General features: G+C 37.3%; 1 protein-coding gene across 1 annotated transcript in view; it reads right to left on the bottom strand.

Moving 5' to 3' along the window:
- ITGBL1 (integrin subunit beta like 1) overlaps positions 1-18,354 on the bottom strand; it is a 206,003-nt gene that overhangs the window by 91,344 nt on the left and 96,305 nt on the right. The window contains exons 4-6 of the mRNA XM_082434660.1: positions 15,878-16,000; positions 11,637-11,777; positions 8,895-9,035 (exon numbers count right to left, since the gene is read on the bottom strand). Of these exons, the coding sequence (XP_082290786.1) occupies positions 8,895-9,035; positions 11,637-11,777; positions 15,878-16,000 (405 nt within the window). The remainder of the gene's footprint in view (positions 1-8,894; positions 9,036-11,636; positions 11,778-15,877; positions 16,001-18,354) is intronic.

Consider the following 18,354-nt stretch of genomic DNA (forward strand, 5'->3'; position numbering starts at 1 on the left):
ATACTCATTATTACAGATGCAATGTAAAGTAGATTTCTATAATTTCTCCAAAAATGCATGAAGAATTTTAAAGGAAGTGGAATTACACTTTCTTTAAGTAAATCAAATATAATGCTAATGAATAACAATCCCTGCTATTTTGTATTTGGCATCTGATATTAATATATATCACACAATATGGAAACTGGTATGGACCAGTCTTTAGGGAAGACTGGTCTGTTTTATCAGTATTCCATGAGGTCTATGGTCAGATGTCCATCTTTTGAGTTTGAAGTATTGGACAATCCACCTATCAGGAAGCTTTTCACTATCTATAAACCTGGTTCTTCATGGAACAAATCATAAAATCATAGGTCAAAGTAGGATGAGCTATTAAGGATCACAGAGTCCACATCTCTCATTTAACATTAAATTCAATTCAATGCACATTTATTGAGCACCTACTATGTAACAAAGTCTATACAACAAATTGCTGTTAATACTAATACTTTGCCTTAGAGCTCATCATTTTAAGGGAAAAAAGTTTTGATTGCTAATAAATACGTATTACGTGACTATGATCATTTAGACCTTCAAATATAAGAATTTTTATTACAATAGTTTAACTTACTAGCAATTATATCTCAGAGATTGTTGGGTTCCATGGCTTCTTGCCATTTATCCTGGCTTAAGAAGTTCCGTTCCTACCCATCTTCCCAATCCTCGTGTATCGGGTTGGCCAAAAAGTTCGTCTGGGTTTTCCCTTAACATCTTACAGAAAAACCCAAATGAACTTTTTGGCCAACCCAATAATTTAGAGCAAAATTTGCAAACAGAGCTATGTTGCAAATGCATAGATAAAAAACAGTTTTAAACACAAAATCTTTAATGTTTAAAGTACAATCAATTCTGCTGTTTTATGGGAGCCAGTGGCTTTGAAATTCTTGGAGACAAGAGGTTTCATTTCAAGGGCAGTTAGATCTGCCATGAGGATGCTGGACAAAGTACAAAACATGCTGCCATTTGTGGAAGACAAGTTGACACTTCAACAATAAAACTGAAAAACAGAGTTAGATTGAATGGGGAAAAAAGCTTTACTCTTGAAACTTTAAAATAGCTGTGAAAGTTAGAACAAAACATCCAGTAGGTGAGGATGCCAGGAAATCTGTAACTACCCGAGAGGATGCCACCTGCTGCTGCAGGTGCCTGGAATTCACAGGCAGTGAAGGTCCTGATCCCTTGGCACGTGGAATAAAGTAGGAACCTGTGAGGAGGGAGACGGGGACGGAAGGGAGAACGTTCTCAAGTTCTGTAGTTGGTGTAAGAGCAGCCATTACCTTCTATCTGAGGTTCATTCACATGTCAACATTAAGAAAAAACTGTGGTGGCATAGAACAAATCCGTGAAGATGGTCAGAAGCTATCAATAGAGATTTTTAGAATTAAAATCTGGTCCAGTTAATATCAAAAGAAGTCAGATTAATTGTGGGTGCTTCAGCAAATTTTGCAAAATGTACAGATGCGCTAGCTAGAAGAAATCTCTGCAAGTCTTTCCCCTTTCTGCCCTCATATTCACTCTGTTTTCTTTTTGTTCTATTTTCCTCATTCAGTCTTTAATCTCTGTGCTTTTGCCCCCTAATGTTATGCAGCTTCACTTTTCTATCCCTTTGCTATTTCTGTGCACTACTACAAACTCCAGGGGGAAATGTGGCCTGTAAGGTCTTCAGCTCTACTCCCTGTGCATTTAATGCAGCATCACGAACATTCTCAAGGATTACTCCTATGAGTGTCCGCGTCACCTCCAGGCATCACCAACTCCAAAGAAAGTTGGGAAGAGGATATAAAGAGTGTTCTCACTTTTACCATGCGTGTGATGATCCCTAACGTCCGTGCTTCTGCCTCAGCCTTGTACCCCAGCCCCTGCTTCATTTGATCAAAAGACGCTCTCAAAAACAGCTGCAGTCAATTGTGTACACACTGGAAAGAACTGATGAGATTGTGTCATTGCTGTGTTTGGCTTGGGATAAAAGGTTTGGCCTTTGAATAGGAAAGTGTCAAAGTGGGAGAACATCGTCTAGTTCAGGAAGGCCGCTGCTCCTCCTCAAATCATCCACTTATGTGTCTTCTACACTTTGCCATTAGAAGCCAACATCCACTGAACAAGTTCAAGCTGAGGAAAGAAGGGTTATGAAAATACGGATGACTTAAAGCAAACCATCCATAATGAAATTCCTGAGAGTCAGTGAATATATGGCAACCAGGTTAAATGATGAAATAGTGGCATATAGAGTGTTTTTGAAGGTTTCATTGTTTTGGGAAAGTAGGAATACCTAAATCAAATGCCCCAATGAAGATCACAGAAGAAGCAAATGTAAAAGTAACAGAGAAAAGGTTTAAATAACTAGTCTAGCATGATGAAAAATAGTATCGACAGTGATACTGCCTAATCTAAATGTTGATCAGAGATTAATTTGACAAGTTAAAACGTAAACATAACTTTACTTTCACAGTAACAAAATTAAATATGTTCTACATCTTTTAATAACTCAAAGTCACACGTTGTCAAAAACATGTTATGGATCCCACTTTAAATGAAACTGTACTTTTTCTATAAAATTCTTCATGGTGCTTTATCAGTGGAGTTAGGAAAATCAGTTAGAAATGCAATGTATTGATACCAGATTCTGAAGCAGGTATTTAGCCTTTCAGAAAAGGCAGGAAATCAAAAATTGAAACTGCAATTTCTTTTCTGAGGTCACAAGTTTCTCAATTCCAGCATAAAAGTTATGCCAAAGAGAGAGAGAGAAGGAATCATTTTATAGCGATAAAATGAAGATGAAAATGCTTGGTTTTGATTTATAGAGTTTAGAAATGATAAAATCTACTTAGCATGAAAATCCTTTAGACTGCCATAACATACTATATCAAGGTCTTTCCTAAACAAGTAGGGAAAAAAAGCATAAGTGAAGAAATTAGGAGGCCTGTGTCTTCCATCTAAATGTGTCACTAAGGTGGATGGACCTAGAGTCTGTCATACAGAGTGAAGTAAGTCAGAAAGAGAAAAACAAATACCGTATCCTAACACATATGTATGGAATCTAAAAAAAAAAGGTTATGAAGAACCTAGGGGCAGGACAGGAATAAAGACACAGACGTAGAGAATGGACTTGAGGACACGGGGAGGGGGAAGGGAAAGCTGGGACGAAGTGAGAGAGTGGCATGGACATATATACACTACCAAGTGTAAAATAGATAGCTAGTGGGAAGCAGCCGCATAGCACAGGGAGATCAGCTCGGTGCTTTGCGACCACCTAGAGGGGTGGGACAGGGAGGGTGGGAGGGAGAGGCAAGAGGGAGGAGATATGGGGATGTATGTATATGTATAGCTGATTCACTTTGTTATACAGCAGAAACTAACACATCATTGTAAAGCAATTATACACCATTAAAGATGTTAAAAATTAAATAAATAAATAAATAAATGTGTCACTAGTTCATCTTTCTGGCCTTCATCTCACTTTATCTTGAAAATGAGAGAACTAGAAGTGAATTTTACCACACTGATCTGAAATGTCATGCTTCAATGCTAGTTTGTCAAATCTAGGTGTGTATATGTACACATATATTTGGTCTGCAGGAGTTAATGTCATTGATTCTAACAAGGATTCCTTTAAACTCTGTAGGCAGAGGATCGACAAAATAGAGATGAAAGGTACAGAATGTTATTGTTTATCCCTGATAGCAAATATGAGGAACATACATTAGAGAATTGCTTTCAAAAGACCTATGAGCATCCTTTGAAAACACACACACACACACATCCATGACATTGGAAGAACAACATGGTGTCTAATTTTGGTATGTAAATGGGATCACAGCCTGAACTGTATCACAAGGGCAGGAATTTGGCAGCAAGAGACACATCAAGTGGCATCACGGCCGTGTTGAGCTTTAAAGGCTCTCAGGACATTATAGGAGAGCATGTTGACACCAAAACTTATTTCTTCTTCCACAGAGGATATTTCTTACCTTAAAAATGATCAAAAAATGCTCATGAACTGGAATCTGATATTTACAAGTAGCTTCCTACAAAGTAATATGAAGACCATCAAGAGAAAAAAGTTGGGGGGGATAAGTCAGATCTAACTAGTACTTGATATTTTTTCTAAAATCCATTTGATATATTATTTTCCCTTTCAAGACAATGGAAACTGAATATACGTAATCATTTCCTTCAGTTTCTTTCCATTTTAATGCTTTGGTAATCCACAAAGACGAATTTCCCCACGTAATATGGTTCTATCAAATGATTCCACTTTCCAAACCAAGGGAACTCTAAGCCAGGACTAACTTTGTATTTTCATCATTTTGATAGGCAGGAACAAGCTGAAAAAGTGGAAAGTCACACTGCAGCATATTTTTCCTATTAAGGGATTTAGGGAAATAGACCAGAGTGATAAACAGCCATTAGGAATAAGGAAGTTATTTCCTAATCAGAAAGTCAATTCAGGGGAGCAGCTCATAGAATCGAAGTAACAGAGCAGTTGGTACACTTCAGGATGGCTGGTCATGCCCCTGCCATTTTAGTCACACTCAAAATTTGTCAATAGTATCATCTTTGAGCCGTGTGTGTGTGTGTGTGTGTGTGTGTGTGTGTATTTTTGTGGGTATATGAGTCATGTTTGTGTATGGATGAATTCATGTGTCAGTGAATAACATTTAGGAGTGAAAGAAAAAATGAATACAACTGATTTATTTGGAAGCAGGGAACATGTTTCAAAATTGTATCCCATCCCCTATACCCATGATGCCTTAGGCACAAAATATTTACATTTAAGTGCATTTTTGAATAGATGAATGGATACAGTGGGAATGAATGAATAAAATGAGGTCAATTAAACAAGACAACTATAATCCAATGGGAGATTTCCCTTGGACTTAAATAAGCTCAGCACTCTCAGGAGGGCAAGAATGTGAACTAAAAATAAAGCTGCATTTCATCTGAGCCTTATTACACTCCAGACTGGCATAAATCACTAGATAATATCCACGTACTTGGGGTACTTCCGTCTTATATCACTAAGGTATTAACACACTCAGTAATCAACTGCATGGCTCCCTTCCTGTGGTGCAACTTCGACAGGCAATTAGGAAAACTGTGAAGACTAATAATTTACTAAGCATCATATATGGAATTCTACAGATATAGTGGGAATGAAGAAATACTCCAGAGACTGATGCCTGCCCCAGATCAGAATAATGTTCAGAGAAGCTTCGTTTTATAAGAATTTTGAGCATCCAGAGGACAGCTCTTCCTTACCAAAATAAAGTAAAATTGAAGAATTTTATTTGCATCACTCGGAGATTAAATTACATGAGTACTTAGGCTCGTGTAATGTGTTTTCAGATGACACTTAAGGGCAGTGTGAACTTTGTCAAGTTGCTTAATTTCTTTGAACATTTCCTCTTCTGTTAAAATGTGGATAAGAAAAAAAATGTGGATAATCAGGTCTCCTTCTCTGAGTTAGGGAGAACATAAAATGGAATGAGGTGTGTGAACGAACTTGATGGGTATCTAACAGAGCAGGATCTCTGTCAATGTGTTTCTTCTTTCCTAAATTTCTCATTTTAAGTCTGGGAGACAGGCTGTGGAGAACTGTCCACATTTAATTCACTTCAACAAATAAATTTAAAAAATCATAATCACAGCCTGATGTTTTATTGCTCAAATCACAGCCTATTACCCCATCACCTCTTCCCACCCCTACCTGTCTACACCCAGGGCATAGAGACCACGTACAAATTCTCTCCTAAACTCTTCCCATGAGAAACTCCACCAACCACGCAACCATAACTGCCCAATCACTTAACTTTCTCTATAACCTTCTAGCATAGGGAAGAATGGAAAATGTGAGAAAGAAGAAAATAGGGAGCAGGAAGGAGGGATGGATTAGATGAAGTGGAAAATTTCAGATTCCAAGGAGACCTCCTCAATGGCTTTCACCTGCCCCACCTATGGTAGTAACTCTAAGCCTAAATACCGTGCATCAGGAATTGTGAGCTTATAAAAGGATCCAAGTGTCAGCCTAAGTGTCAATGCCCATCTTCACCCCATGGCCCTACTCCTCACGGTGAGATGGACTAGCTCACATGACCCTGAATTATCACTATGATGTAGTCATTTTGAATTTTCCAACCCCACTCCAAAATCAGGATCTTGGGTTTAACAAGAAAGAGTGTTCCCTATGTTTAAAAAAAAAAAAGCATCCTATCAGAAAATCACAAAGTTATGATTTTTATATGTATTCTGATTACCTCTTTATTTTCCTATTTTAATTTATGTGAATTCATGTTTTATCACACAATCTTAAAATGACAATCTTAAATGGTGTTCCCTGAGCCCCGGTATAGTTTTTTCCTGACAACTCAGTATTTATGAATCTATAAATTCTCATGTTCAGCCCTGATCCTTCAGAGTCGCAGATTCAACAGGCTGAAAAAAATGATCGGCTTTGGTTTGCCATTGGTCCTCTATGCCTGATATGTCTAGAAACGAATTTGACAGCGTTCTTCTATATTCTCCATTTCAGTAAACGGCACCAACATTTACCCAGACAGCCAGACTAGAAACCTGGTGACTACAGCACTCCACTGCCTAAAACCATCACTAGCATTGCCTTTAGAACAGAGTCTAGTTCAGCAGCAAGGTAAAAAGTCCTTCAGTCCTTATTTCTTGCTAGCTTCACCCTTCATTACTTGTACATTCTGGTAATAACCAAATTGATTCTAGGCCCCTGCACAGATCTTATGCCTCTTTCCCCTCTGCCTGGGATGCCCATCTCATCCCTCTTGACCCATAAACCTACCCTTTAGGGCAGAACTGTACGTGCACAGTGACCCAAAAGCATCATGTGATGCATGTCATACATCACCACCTTTGTGAAGAGCCTCACCCTCCTAATTAAAATGTCAAACAAGCCCATGCCCCGAGATTCTCAACCCCCTTCTCTGCTCATTTTAGTCTATAGCACAATGGCCATGAAAATATATAGCACTGACCTACTATACATTTTGTTTGTTTTTTGTCTCTCCAGGCCCACCAGGATGTAAACTCCCCAAGGAGAGGAATTTTATCTGTTGTGTTCATTGCTACGCCCCAGTATAAGTAAACATATGCATGAATATGCCAATCTCCCACACCATAGTATATTGAAATGTATGTTTATGTGGCAGGTTTCTTTGCTAAACAGTAAATTTCTTAAGGTCAGAGCCTAGGCTTTTTTATATTTTAATCCCCTAATATCTCACACCGTGCCTATAGCATAATTAGCACTCAATAAAGGTTATATTAAATTGAAGTTTAAGTTTAAACAAAGATTCATTCAGTAAAGAAAGAACCTTTAGATTTCTTCCGATTCAGAGACCTTGTTAACATTTTGATTTTAGCTGTTAGTGGTGGAGGCTTCAGCAGGTTATGGAATTCCCTGAACCTCAGTTTCCCCAATTGTAAAATGAGAATAAATATGTTCCCTATGTCATAGTCTTTTATGAAGAATAAATGCAAATCTGGGAAGTGCTTTACAGATTGTCTGGCATACAGAAGTCACTGAATAGTTGTTAGCTGTTTTATTCCCATGGTGTTGATAATGAAGATAATAAAGAACACTCACCCAGAATGAATAACAGAAAAACCTGGAAAGGGCATAGTCTTTGGTCCTTGCCTTTGGCATTGGACTGACCCCATTCCTGGGGTGGGACAGTAAAAACAGTGCCACCAAAAACTGCACAGAGCCCTGGGATGGAACCACAAATGAAAGCTGCTGCCTTGTGAAGTGTCTTTTTGCGAATGTGGTCCCCATGAGCTACATGGTATACTTCAATTTCTTTGGGTGTGTCCTGCCAAAGGACAAAATGTTTAGGAAATTCTCCCAAGCACAAGGGATCATCAGAAGAGGGAACTTCTTCTGCAATGGGAAGCTTTAGCAGCAGGCTCTCCTCAGCCAGGACAGAGAAGTCTTTGCAGTTGCATAATCATAATTAAATAGGGCAGCTCTTTTATCTCCCTTTGCTGGCAAACTTTCTGGAGACAAGCGGCGTTTCCTCTTTATATCCTTGTACCAACCAAGCAGTCAAGCATAAAGACGTGTATATGCCCATGTCTCTGTCTTCTCGATTGTCCAATATAACCAGACTGAAAATGTGTAACTCTATTTTTGCTAAATGACACTTTTTCAGATAAATCTGACTGCCTGGTTTTTTTTTTTTCCTCCTTTGCACTATTAGAAATTCTGGCAGGATGTGTTTTTTTTTCCTTTGCATTTAGATTACAAGCTCCATAATGTCAAGGATCATGTTTGTCTCCTTCACTGCTGGTACCAGTGGCTCAGAGGCCACTGGCAAATAGTATCGAGAGCCTGGAAAATAGTATCTGTTCCATAAAAATTCATGGAATAGAATTTTTGAAACCACTAATTGATATTCAATTGTAGGCTGCACTGCAGAACAATTTTAGTATATAAATCATACCAAAGAAGCAATGCATTAAACTATCCATGAGAACTATATTGTCCTAAGTCTTGTACTTATGGCTGCCATAATGGTATCTCTCCTGTTCACGGTCAGGTCTGCTAGCTTTGTATTCTCACAGTTGAGTATTCAGTACTTGGAGGTAATAGTTCTTCTTGGTGAGGAATTAGACTAATTTTCAGAGAGTGGGTGCATTTTCATCTCAAATCTTTGCCCAATGTGTGATTCCTCTAACAGGTTTTCACGTTGCTATTAGGAGTCCTATGGATACCGAATTCTTTAGAAGGCGCATTCCATTCTTTTATGGTTTCTGTGAAAAGCTGAATAAATCTTGAAAATGGGGAAATGACTACTTTCTTATTTAAAAACAGGAGTTAGGCAAGCACTTACCAGAACAGAAGTCATCAGAATATCTGTCATAGACAGACTTGCAGTCCCTTTCATCACACTCACAGGTGTCCCCATGAATATCCCCCCAGTCTCCAGTCGGGTCAACGTCATGGCAAGAACATTCACCACACACACAAATCCCTAGAGGGTAAAAATAATTTTAAATGGGTCTAGTGAAGAAAAATCATGAGAGAAAGCATCTTACACATTGCTCTTTTTTTTCTGTTGTTGCTTTATATTTGGAAAATACACGTATTCAGGAAAAATATTCTATAGAGGAAAACACCATCTAAAGTTGACAGTAGAGATTCTTTAATAAACAAAAGTTATTATCTATGTCTATACTTATGTGCGATCACAGGATGTGAAATGAGCACCGTGCTGGTTTGACTCAAAGATAATACCAACACAATTAACGTAAGATGTAATCCTTGCTCTCAAGAAGCTTACAATTTATTTGACCAAAAAAACGCTAATGAAAAACAAACAAGCACCTAAAGTACTAACGTTTTGTAAACTAGGACATAAATACTGTAAGAGTTTGGGGAAGGGGAAATCAGTGTGGGCTGAAGTAATTAAGGTAGATGGTTTGGATAAGCAGAGAGAACGGGAAATGTTCTAGGAGGACTGAAGGTAGAACAACTCAAGGAAAGCCAAGAAAGCAAGAATAAGCAAAGGAGGATGGGAATGGACGTGGGGATCCCAAGTGGACCTGACTCATTGGAACAGAAGGTGCATATTCAGGAAGACTAAGAAGTAAGGTTGGCTGGATCAGATGAGCTCAGGTTACAGAGGACATTGGTGTAGGTGGAGAGATACAACTTTGGTCATTTGGAGATTTGCATAGGAGAAATGCTTAGTTGTAAATCATATTAACTTTGTGTGAATTTTAATCATCATCTTTAGGGTAACCAGTTAATCACTGTGAAAAAAAAACAAAACAAGGTTAAATCCCTTTCTTACCTCTTAGATCAAAGTAAATTCTAGCTAGATTAAAGATTTACGTATATAAAATAAAACCATAAAATATGAAATAAATTTATTTTTATTCAAAAGCCTCAAAGCAAATTATTTAAAGGAAAAAAGAAAAAGCTTTAACGACATAAAAATCTAAAATTTTGGTTGGGGGCAAGACACCAAAAACAAACTAATAGATAAAAAGAGCTGAAACAAGTAGTCATATGTATGTAAAAGACAAAGCTACTTTCACAAACATATAAACAATTCTTATGAATTCATATCTAAAGATAAATATGCCTACAGCAAAATAGACAAAGGCAAAGAACACCAATTGGAAATTCTGTGGAGAGAAGTTATGATGATAGATAAACATAAAAATGTTTACCACTCAAGCTACCATGATGAAGGGGTGAGGGACTTTTAAACAATAGTGAGTTAGAAATTATTTCAGACATACGATTGACAGAAATAAAAAAGATTGTTAGGATCAAGAGTTGGTGAGGGTATGGAGTACAAAATGTCCAACTTTCTGGGTGGCAATTTCACAACGTATACTTTTTAAATGTGTGTTACATATAACATAACAGCTCTCTTCAATTAACATATCTAAAGGAAAGGAAAAGTACACAAAAGTACACATACAGGGATATTAACTATGATGGTATTCATGTTATTGAAAAACCACTAGTGACCTAAATGTTCATCAATGGGGAATTCATGCAGTCATGGCCCATGCAGAGCTTATATATTAAAGGAAAATATAGGTGAATTAGTATGATATAGAATCAAATCTACTCTGCAAAAATTAAAGAGAGGACTTTTCTTTATAATTTGGGTCCCAAGGTCAGGCCTTTTGCTTTCCTTTCTCTCTATGTACAGAAACCTCTATGTACATTTCACTCTTCTATGACAGCCTGTAAAAAGATAAAGTTGGTTGTGTGCCCAGGATATCATGTAAGCATTACCTATTAAAGTGTACCATTCATTTAGAGAAATGAAAAAAAATAAGTTTCCAGCTTTCTAGATTTTTACTACTGTATAGAAGGAAATTGACCACTCACTGATATCTTCAAGTAGTCAGAAGAGTCCAACATGGCTCTTTATCTACCAGTACAGCTGACAAAGGGAAAAAGAACAAGTATTTGCAAGGATTTTCCTAGAAGTGTTTAAAACTATTTGATTTGATATCAAACACTTAGTTAACTCGCTTTAAATTATATGTTAGCAATACTAATATATTTTTTAAATTCCTGCTTTAAGTCACTCTCAATTCCACATGGCTATATTTTGTTCAATATCACATTTTTATTATTGCATATAAAAGTTAAATGACTCCATATCAATTCTGTATTGCAACACAAGCCTTCAATTTACTCATAATTAAGACGAGAGTTTTTTTTTGGAATGCTCTCCGGATAATTAGATGCTCATGCTGTAGATGGTTCTGTTAGTCAAGAGACATTCAACAGAAGTATCTACAAGAATTGCCTTTTCCCTGTACTATGCCATTTCTGGATGGCTGCCAAAGAAATTACAGTCCCTGTGTTAACTATCTGTTCAGTGAAGCTGAAAGTATGACAGCAACTTTCTTATCTTTCTGCTTTCTGCCCAATAAAAAATAAGAAAGAGAAGCTTGTTGGTATAGGAAATGTTGATTTACATCAAAGTCAAACACTATAAAAGATGACTTCCACATGGAAGGAAATACAGAGAAACGCTGGGTTAATAATTAAGAGGTTTGTTTTTTTCACAATTACGTAGTAACGAGTATGAAAGACACACCTCTGTTACTGCAGACTCTGCCATCTGGAGATGTGCATCTTTGCTTGCTCTCCCAGGGGGTGATGTCGCACTGGAATTCGCATTTATCTCCATGCCAACCAGCCTGGCAGTAACAGTTTCCACAGTAACACTTTCCGTGGCCTTTACCCAAAATGAATTTTATACGGTGAGGAAAAAAGCAACTTTTAAAAGCAGAATTAACTTTCTACCTCTTGGTGATCATTTTTGCCTTTGGAAATAATTCACCTGCTCCACAGCCCTTGCTTAAAGTAATCAAATTATAGTTTGCCCCCAAAACATCATAGGTGTGCCTATACCTACGTAATTACACACATAAAGCAAGTCAAGGTGTCCTCTAACTTGTCCTAGCCAGGTGGCTGATTAAAATGACAGAATTTTAAAGAAATGGCATGAAAGACTGTGCAAGTCTATTATGTTCTGATCTCAGATGTGTACATCAAACTCAAATGTATGTAAGCATTCACTCTAAGAGCATTTCTTGATATTTGAAATCCACCATTGAGAAAGCAATGGTGCATACTTCCTTGGATGCACATCATTAATGAGCATTTCTTAAACCAGAGAAAATATTTCATCGTTTCATTAAACTGTGTCCTGCAAGCTGTTGTGTCTTACCACATGGAAAAGAGGTTTTCAGCGAAATCAATGTTTAGTAGTCATTTAAACTACTAATTACAAAGAAAATACCATGGACCCTTGGTCTTACAATCAAATTCCCCTCCTATCTGTCAAGAGGATACAAATGCTAGGTAAGGACAGCCCGTCATTTTGTGTCCAGATGCCTCCACACAATTTCAGCTCCCTCCATGCTGTAAACTCTGCTTGTTTGTACTTATGTCCAAACAATCTGTAATGAATGGTCACATCATCGCTTCCTGCACCCATGTCCAGCAATCCTACAAATTCCCAAAAGATGACAATACCTTTTATCCCAAATCACTTTTTATATCCTCCCTTTTTGTAGTTATGCCACCCAACCATGAATGTATGTTCTTGTTCTTGCAAATCTGATGAAAACCAGGGCCATTTTGGGTTTTAGTCTATTCTTTCTGGTTTATAGGAATTTATGTTTTATCAGAGTCTATGGCTAAAGTCTTTGTTCCTGCCTCTCTCCTCTCCAACAGTCATCGTCCCAGAGGGCCATGGGAAACTAATTGTGAGGCTATTTTTCTTTCTAAACACTATGGCATATCTGGCCAATGGCAAGAGTGTCAGTAGGGTCTGAGACACTCACATATGAAGGGAGAAATACAGTAGAATATTCTGGTCTCATGACATTCTTGTCTCTCAGATGAAACTTCCTGCCAGCAGGCATACATGAGAGAGACAGAAAGAGCGAGAGATGAAGAGAAAGTGCTATAGCGAGATAGAGAGAAAGAAACAGGGACCCAAGCATACCATGCCATGTTTTCTGTCTAAATGAGCTGTAATCGGGGTAGCCACAGAAAACTAAGCTAATAGACGATCATTTCTACAGCAAATTTTAATTTGTTCACTGAAGCAAACATAAAGGCTATCAAATGATTTCATCAATAATAAAATATAAAAGCTATACATTTTACTTATGAACTTCAAGATATCTCTACATGTATACACACACAAAAAAAATCACATTCCAGTATTACATCACAAGCCTTAGGAACTGGAGGATTACACTGGAAGAAAGCAAGACAACTTTTCCTAGGAGTCAGGGTTTTTTTTAAAACTTCAAAAAGTAGAATTTCCGCTATAATCTCAGAAATCTTCAGAAATTTATTCCTCTGTCATTGTAGGAAATTTATTTAAGATGCTACCTATGTAAGGCTTACCATGAGATTAACAAATGATCATAGACCTTCATTCTTCAAACCCAAATTCTTTGTATGTTTAGAAAATTCAGCATTGAATTGGGGTTTTACTAAAAAATCATTGAGGTAGAGGTGAATAGGATTACTAGGATAAATCATGTAAGGCTACACTGTATGCAGATATAGGTGGAAAATTAAGCAGATATATTCATAGCTCAAATGAAAATACTGTAATAAGACATACCTGAATAATTGAGATAAAATATAAGCCTCAGGACAAAACACACTCCAGACAATGAGCATCATTCTCTGCTTTGTGCAAACTAATGGTGTAAGAAAATCTGCTTTTGAATTGCTCCATTATTAGGCTGTAGGATCACCTCTCAACAGACTGGTTTTATGTGAATGACACATGGAAAAATCTAGAATCCCAGTCAAGGTCATCCCCAGAGGCTGTTTACTGGAGTGCTAGTATCTGTGGTCAGAGACTTTGCACCATGAAATTGCTTTAGCCTCAAACCAACGGAAATAATGAGTGGAAAGCTTGAGAGTTAAACATTTCCTGTTGTTTCCAGTTCAATGTTTATATTTACACATGCAAATAGACTTTGCTTTGGTGGTGTGCATCAGAAAACACTGGCTCCACACATGTTCCCTTCCTCTTTTTTGATCTGTAATAATTGGAAATAAGATATCACGACAAATACATAATATCTGTGGGTAGATTTATCTAATTTTTCTAATTATTTTGGAATGAGCCCTTTAGCAGAATTGTCTGAGCAGCACCCAGCTTAGGTCACTGGCTTGAAAAATGAAGGTCCGTGTTTGTTGGTTTTATCTTGGTTGGTTGTGCAGCAAGGAAACCAGAGAGAAAAAAACCAAGCTGACCTAAAATAAGAGCATCTGGATGACCCCAGGAATTGAAGCCACAATTTGTTTTTGTAAACAAAAGGACAGCTTAGTGACACTGTATGGCCCTCTGGCTCCTCCTCGCCCCATTTGCTCCTGATCCTTCAAGGGAAAATACTCCTCTGATCACTCATCTGGTATGCAGGATAGGATTCCATGCACCGAGTCTTTTCAGATTTCAATGAAAGAAGCAATTACTGATGGATAGAGAGATGAGGCCAGAGGTAACCAGGTTGAAATGTTTAATAACAGCAGAGAAGAATTTACCTAAACTGAAGGGATTCTCACTGCTGTTTACTTTCCTCTCCTGTGCCAGCACGACTGAAACTCTCTCTGGGCACAAGGTTGCAGATAGGTAAGCAGAAGGGAAGGGCACTGCGGGTGGTGAGAAAGGCTTTTCTCACGGAGCTCCAAACTCCAGGGCAGTTCTCTATGGTGAGGGGTCAACAGCACAGCCTTTGGCATCAGACAGACGGGAGTCTAAATTCCCATTCAACCCTGGTAAGTCATTCCAAATGCTGGTAAGTTACCCAATGAATGTGAAGTAGTTATTGCAGTGCTTGACATTAGCAAGCATGCAATAATTGGTACAACAGAAAAACGGACTGAGGTAATGGTGGTCTGTAGAAACAATCATGAAAAAAGTTATCTAAGTGTGTGGCGGGGAGGGATAGATTCTAGGCTAATAATCCTATTGGCCTTCAATGTCCCCAGTAGGACATGAGACTATTTAAAGTTTTATGGTTCAGAACAGGAAAGACCATGCAATGGAGAGACTGGGATAAAAGAGGCAGAGTAAAAGCAGTTAAGGTGAGCAGAGAAGATAGAGTCCAGCTAGGACCACTACAGAACCCTGCAGTTGGCCTGTTGCCATATTGATCTGGTTCTCCTTGAGGAACAATCTGATTTTGCATTTAAAAAGTACTAGTCTGCTCTAAATATCATATGATATCATTTATATGTGGAATCTAAAAAAATTATACAAATGAATTTATTTGCAAAACAGAAATAGACACACAGATATAGAAAACAAACATGTTTTACCAAAGGGGATGGGATAAATTAGGAGTTAGGCATTAACAGATACATACCACTGTATATAAAATTGATAAACAACAAGGACCTACTGTATAGCACAGGGAACTATATTTAATATCTTGTAATAACTATAATGGAAAAGAATCTGAAAAGGAATATATATATGTGTGTATATATATATATACACACACACATATATATATCTGAATCACTTCGCTATACACCTGAAACTAACACAACATTGTAAATTAACTATACTTCAATAAATAATGGTTAAAGAACAAAATCTATAAAAAAATTTTAAGATGTACTAGTTTGCTCTGAATGCCTTAGTCTAACTTTCCCTATATGAAGTGTATTCTAAATAAACATAGGTTCAACTTAAATGAGTAAACTTAGCACAGAAATTCATAGAAAAAAAAGTGCAATGAAATAGGTGAAAAAATCAAGTACTTTTATTAATTTCTGCAAAGTTAATATACATACCTCCACATATTTCTTCTGTTTCATCATCTATGCATTCTCTATCATCACACTCACAAAATTTACCATAAATGAGTCCATTTCCATCTGAATTATCACACTTACACCTGCCACAGTGACAGGTACCTAAACCATTAAAACAGAGCAAAAATTATTTGTTAAATGCATATAAATTATAATTAATGAATTTTAACCTATCTCTTTCATAGATAAAGACAATTCAAATCAATTTAATATTCCAGTTAGGTTTTACTGTGGGTATGATGAGATAGATAATGACATTCTTTCTTGAGATTATTGTAGCCCAGGAGTCATATTTTATAGCACACAGCTATTATGATTGACCTCTAACAGTTTCATGAATGTGATCTCCCCAAGAGCAGAGCTACTTTATACATGTCCATCCAATCAATGCGTGAATGAATATCTTCTGATTACACCTGGGCCTGAAGTGAACTAAAGCAGAAAATTCTAAGCTTTGTGAGAGAAGTAACCTTGCTTATCTTCCTCAGCAGTTATTTATTCAATGCTTTGCACAATATTTGAACATATTATTTATATAATGAATATTTGTGGAATTCATTATCAAATGCATAAATGAAAACCTTAGATGTTCCTAATAATTTCACCCACAGTGTTAAACTGATACCCATGTCATTATGGGACCAGAGTGGGTTTCTTCTGCATAGAGTCCTGGGACCTCACCAAAACCTCAGGGCAGCTCAGGGTGATACAGAGGCACTGGAGTCATCTAGTCTACCACACACAACATATCCAGCCAAGTTTGAGGATTTGACTACAACCCCAAGAGTGATTTCACTGACAATAAAACAGCATCCAAAGGATATTGAGAAGTAGAATGTCCATTTGAGGAGCTTCCTTTTTAATGCTTTTTTAAAAATTTTTAATCGATCATCACAGCAGTCACCATAGAGTAATTGAGACTTTGCCATTCACCAGTATCATCCTAGACTCTGGAAATGCAACAGGAGATTGATTCAGCCATAATCCTCCCCTTAAAGTTTTATATGAGTAAAAAACAATGTGATAAAATCAGGGGAGAAGTGCAAAGTGTTGCAGAAACACATAGTAAGGGGATTTAACTGAGACCCGGTGTCAAAGATAGAGTCCCTGGGGAATGGTTCTTAAACTGAGAACTGAAAGCCAAGTAAAAATAATAGCTAAGCGAATTGAGAAGGTGAAGAAGCCCACTTCCAGCAAGAAACAACAGCAAAGGCTCTGAGGTAAAAGAGGAGATAAGAGAAAAAAGAAAAAGACAGCTGGCGTATAGCAGAAAATAAAGTGGAAAATGTCATGAAAGGAAAAAGGCAATTAAAGACGCAGTTTACGGACGTCTAAGAGGTCACATTAAAGATTTCCAACTTGAATCAAGAAGAAAAATGAGAAGCCATTGAAATAGTTTCAACAAGGGAGTCATGAGATCAGGTGTTCATTCCCACCCTGGTACTCTGGTTGTCATACGGAGAATGAACTGAAATGAGGCCAAGTGGACATGAGGGAATGTTAGTTCATTAGTCTGCAGGAAAGAAGATAGAGGCTGACCCAGGTCATGGCTGTGAGTTTAGAAAAAAAGCAAATACACGTGGTGATATTTTCAGGAGAAAGAAAAGATGACTTGGTGACTGGGTATGAGAGGTAAAGGATGGGAAGGAACCGAAGATGGTACTATGGATATTTGAACTGAGCTACTGGATACTGGCAATTCTGTATGTGGTGTACCAGAAAGAGCATAGATTTAGGACTAAGGTAGATTTGCAGCCATATCCAGGTCTTAATCCCCACCAGCTATACATTTTTGAGGTCATTACTTTTATCTCTAACTCTCAAATTCCTTATCTGCAAATAACGTCTTCTTCATAGAGCTGCTGTGTGGATCAAGTGATAAATATATCACCCAGTCATCTATCTAAAAATGCTACTGTGTCTAGCACACTGTAGACTTTCAGAAAATGTCAGGTTCTTTGTCTTCTCCCATTAAGACATCGAGTATATTAGCCATATATATTCCCAAATATTTTCTCCAGACACATTTTATATTTATGGATCCCACCACTTCCTGGTTTCACACTCTCTGCATGATTCTGTTACACAGGTCACTTGTGATTTGCTATTCTCTGTAAGGGTTCTTTCTCTCACAGTCACATATAAATGGTGATTCTGCAGAATTTGAGCTTGTTATTTTTCTTCCTTGAGAATACTTGTGTGAATTTTACTTCTATTAAACTTCGTTTTCTTGCTTTTTTTCCCTGAAAACTATTTTAATTTATAAAAGTTCGTTTCCAATCTAACGCTACAATTCATGGTATTGCCTCATCTCATTCTGTTCTCTAATTATCACCCTTCTTTTTCATTTTCACATTTATTTATGCTGTCTTTCAACCATCCACGTATCCATTCATTAAATTTTCTCATTGCTTATTATATTATTGGTGAAGTCATAAGTGCTATAGAAGATAATA

This window comes from Balaenoptera physalus (assembly GCF_965194825.1).
Source record: "Balaenoptera physalus genome assembly, chromosome: 18".
NCBI classification, from domain to species: domain Eukaryota; kingdom Metazoa; phylum Chordata; class Mammalia; order Artiodactyla; family Balaenopteridae; genus Balaenoptera; species Balaenoptera physalus.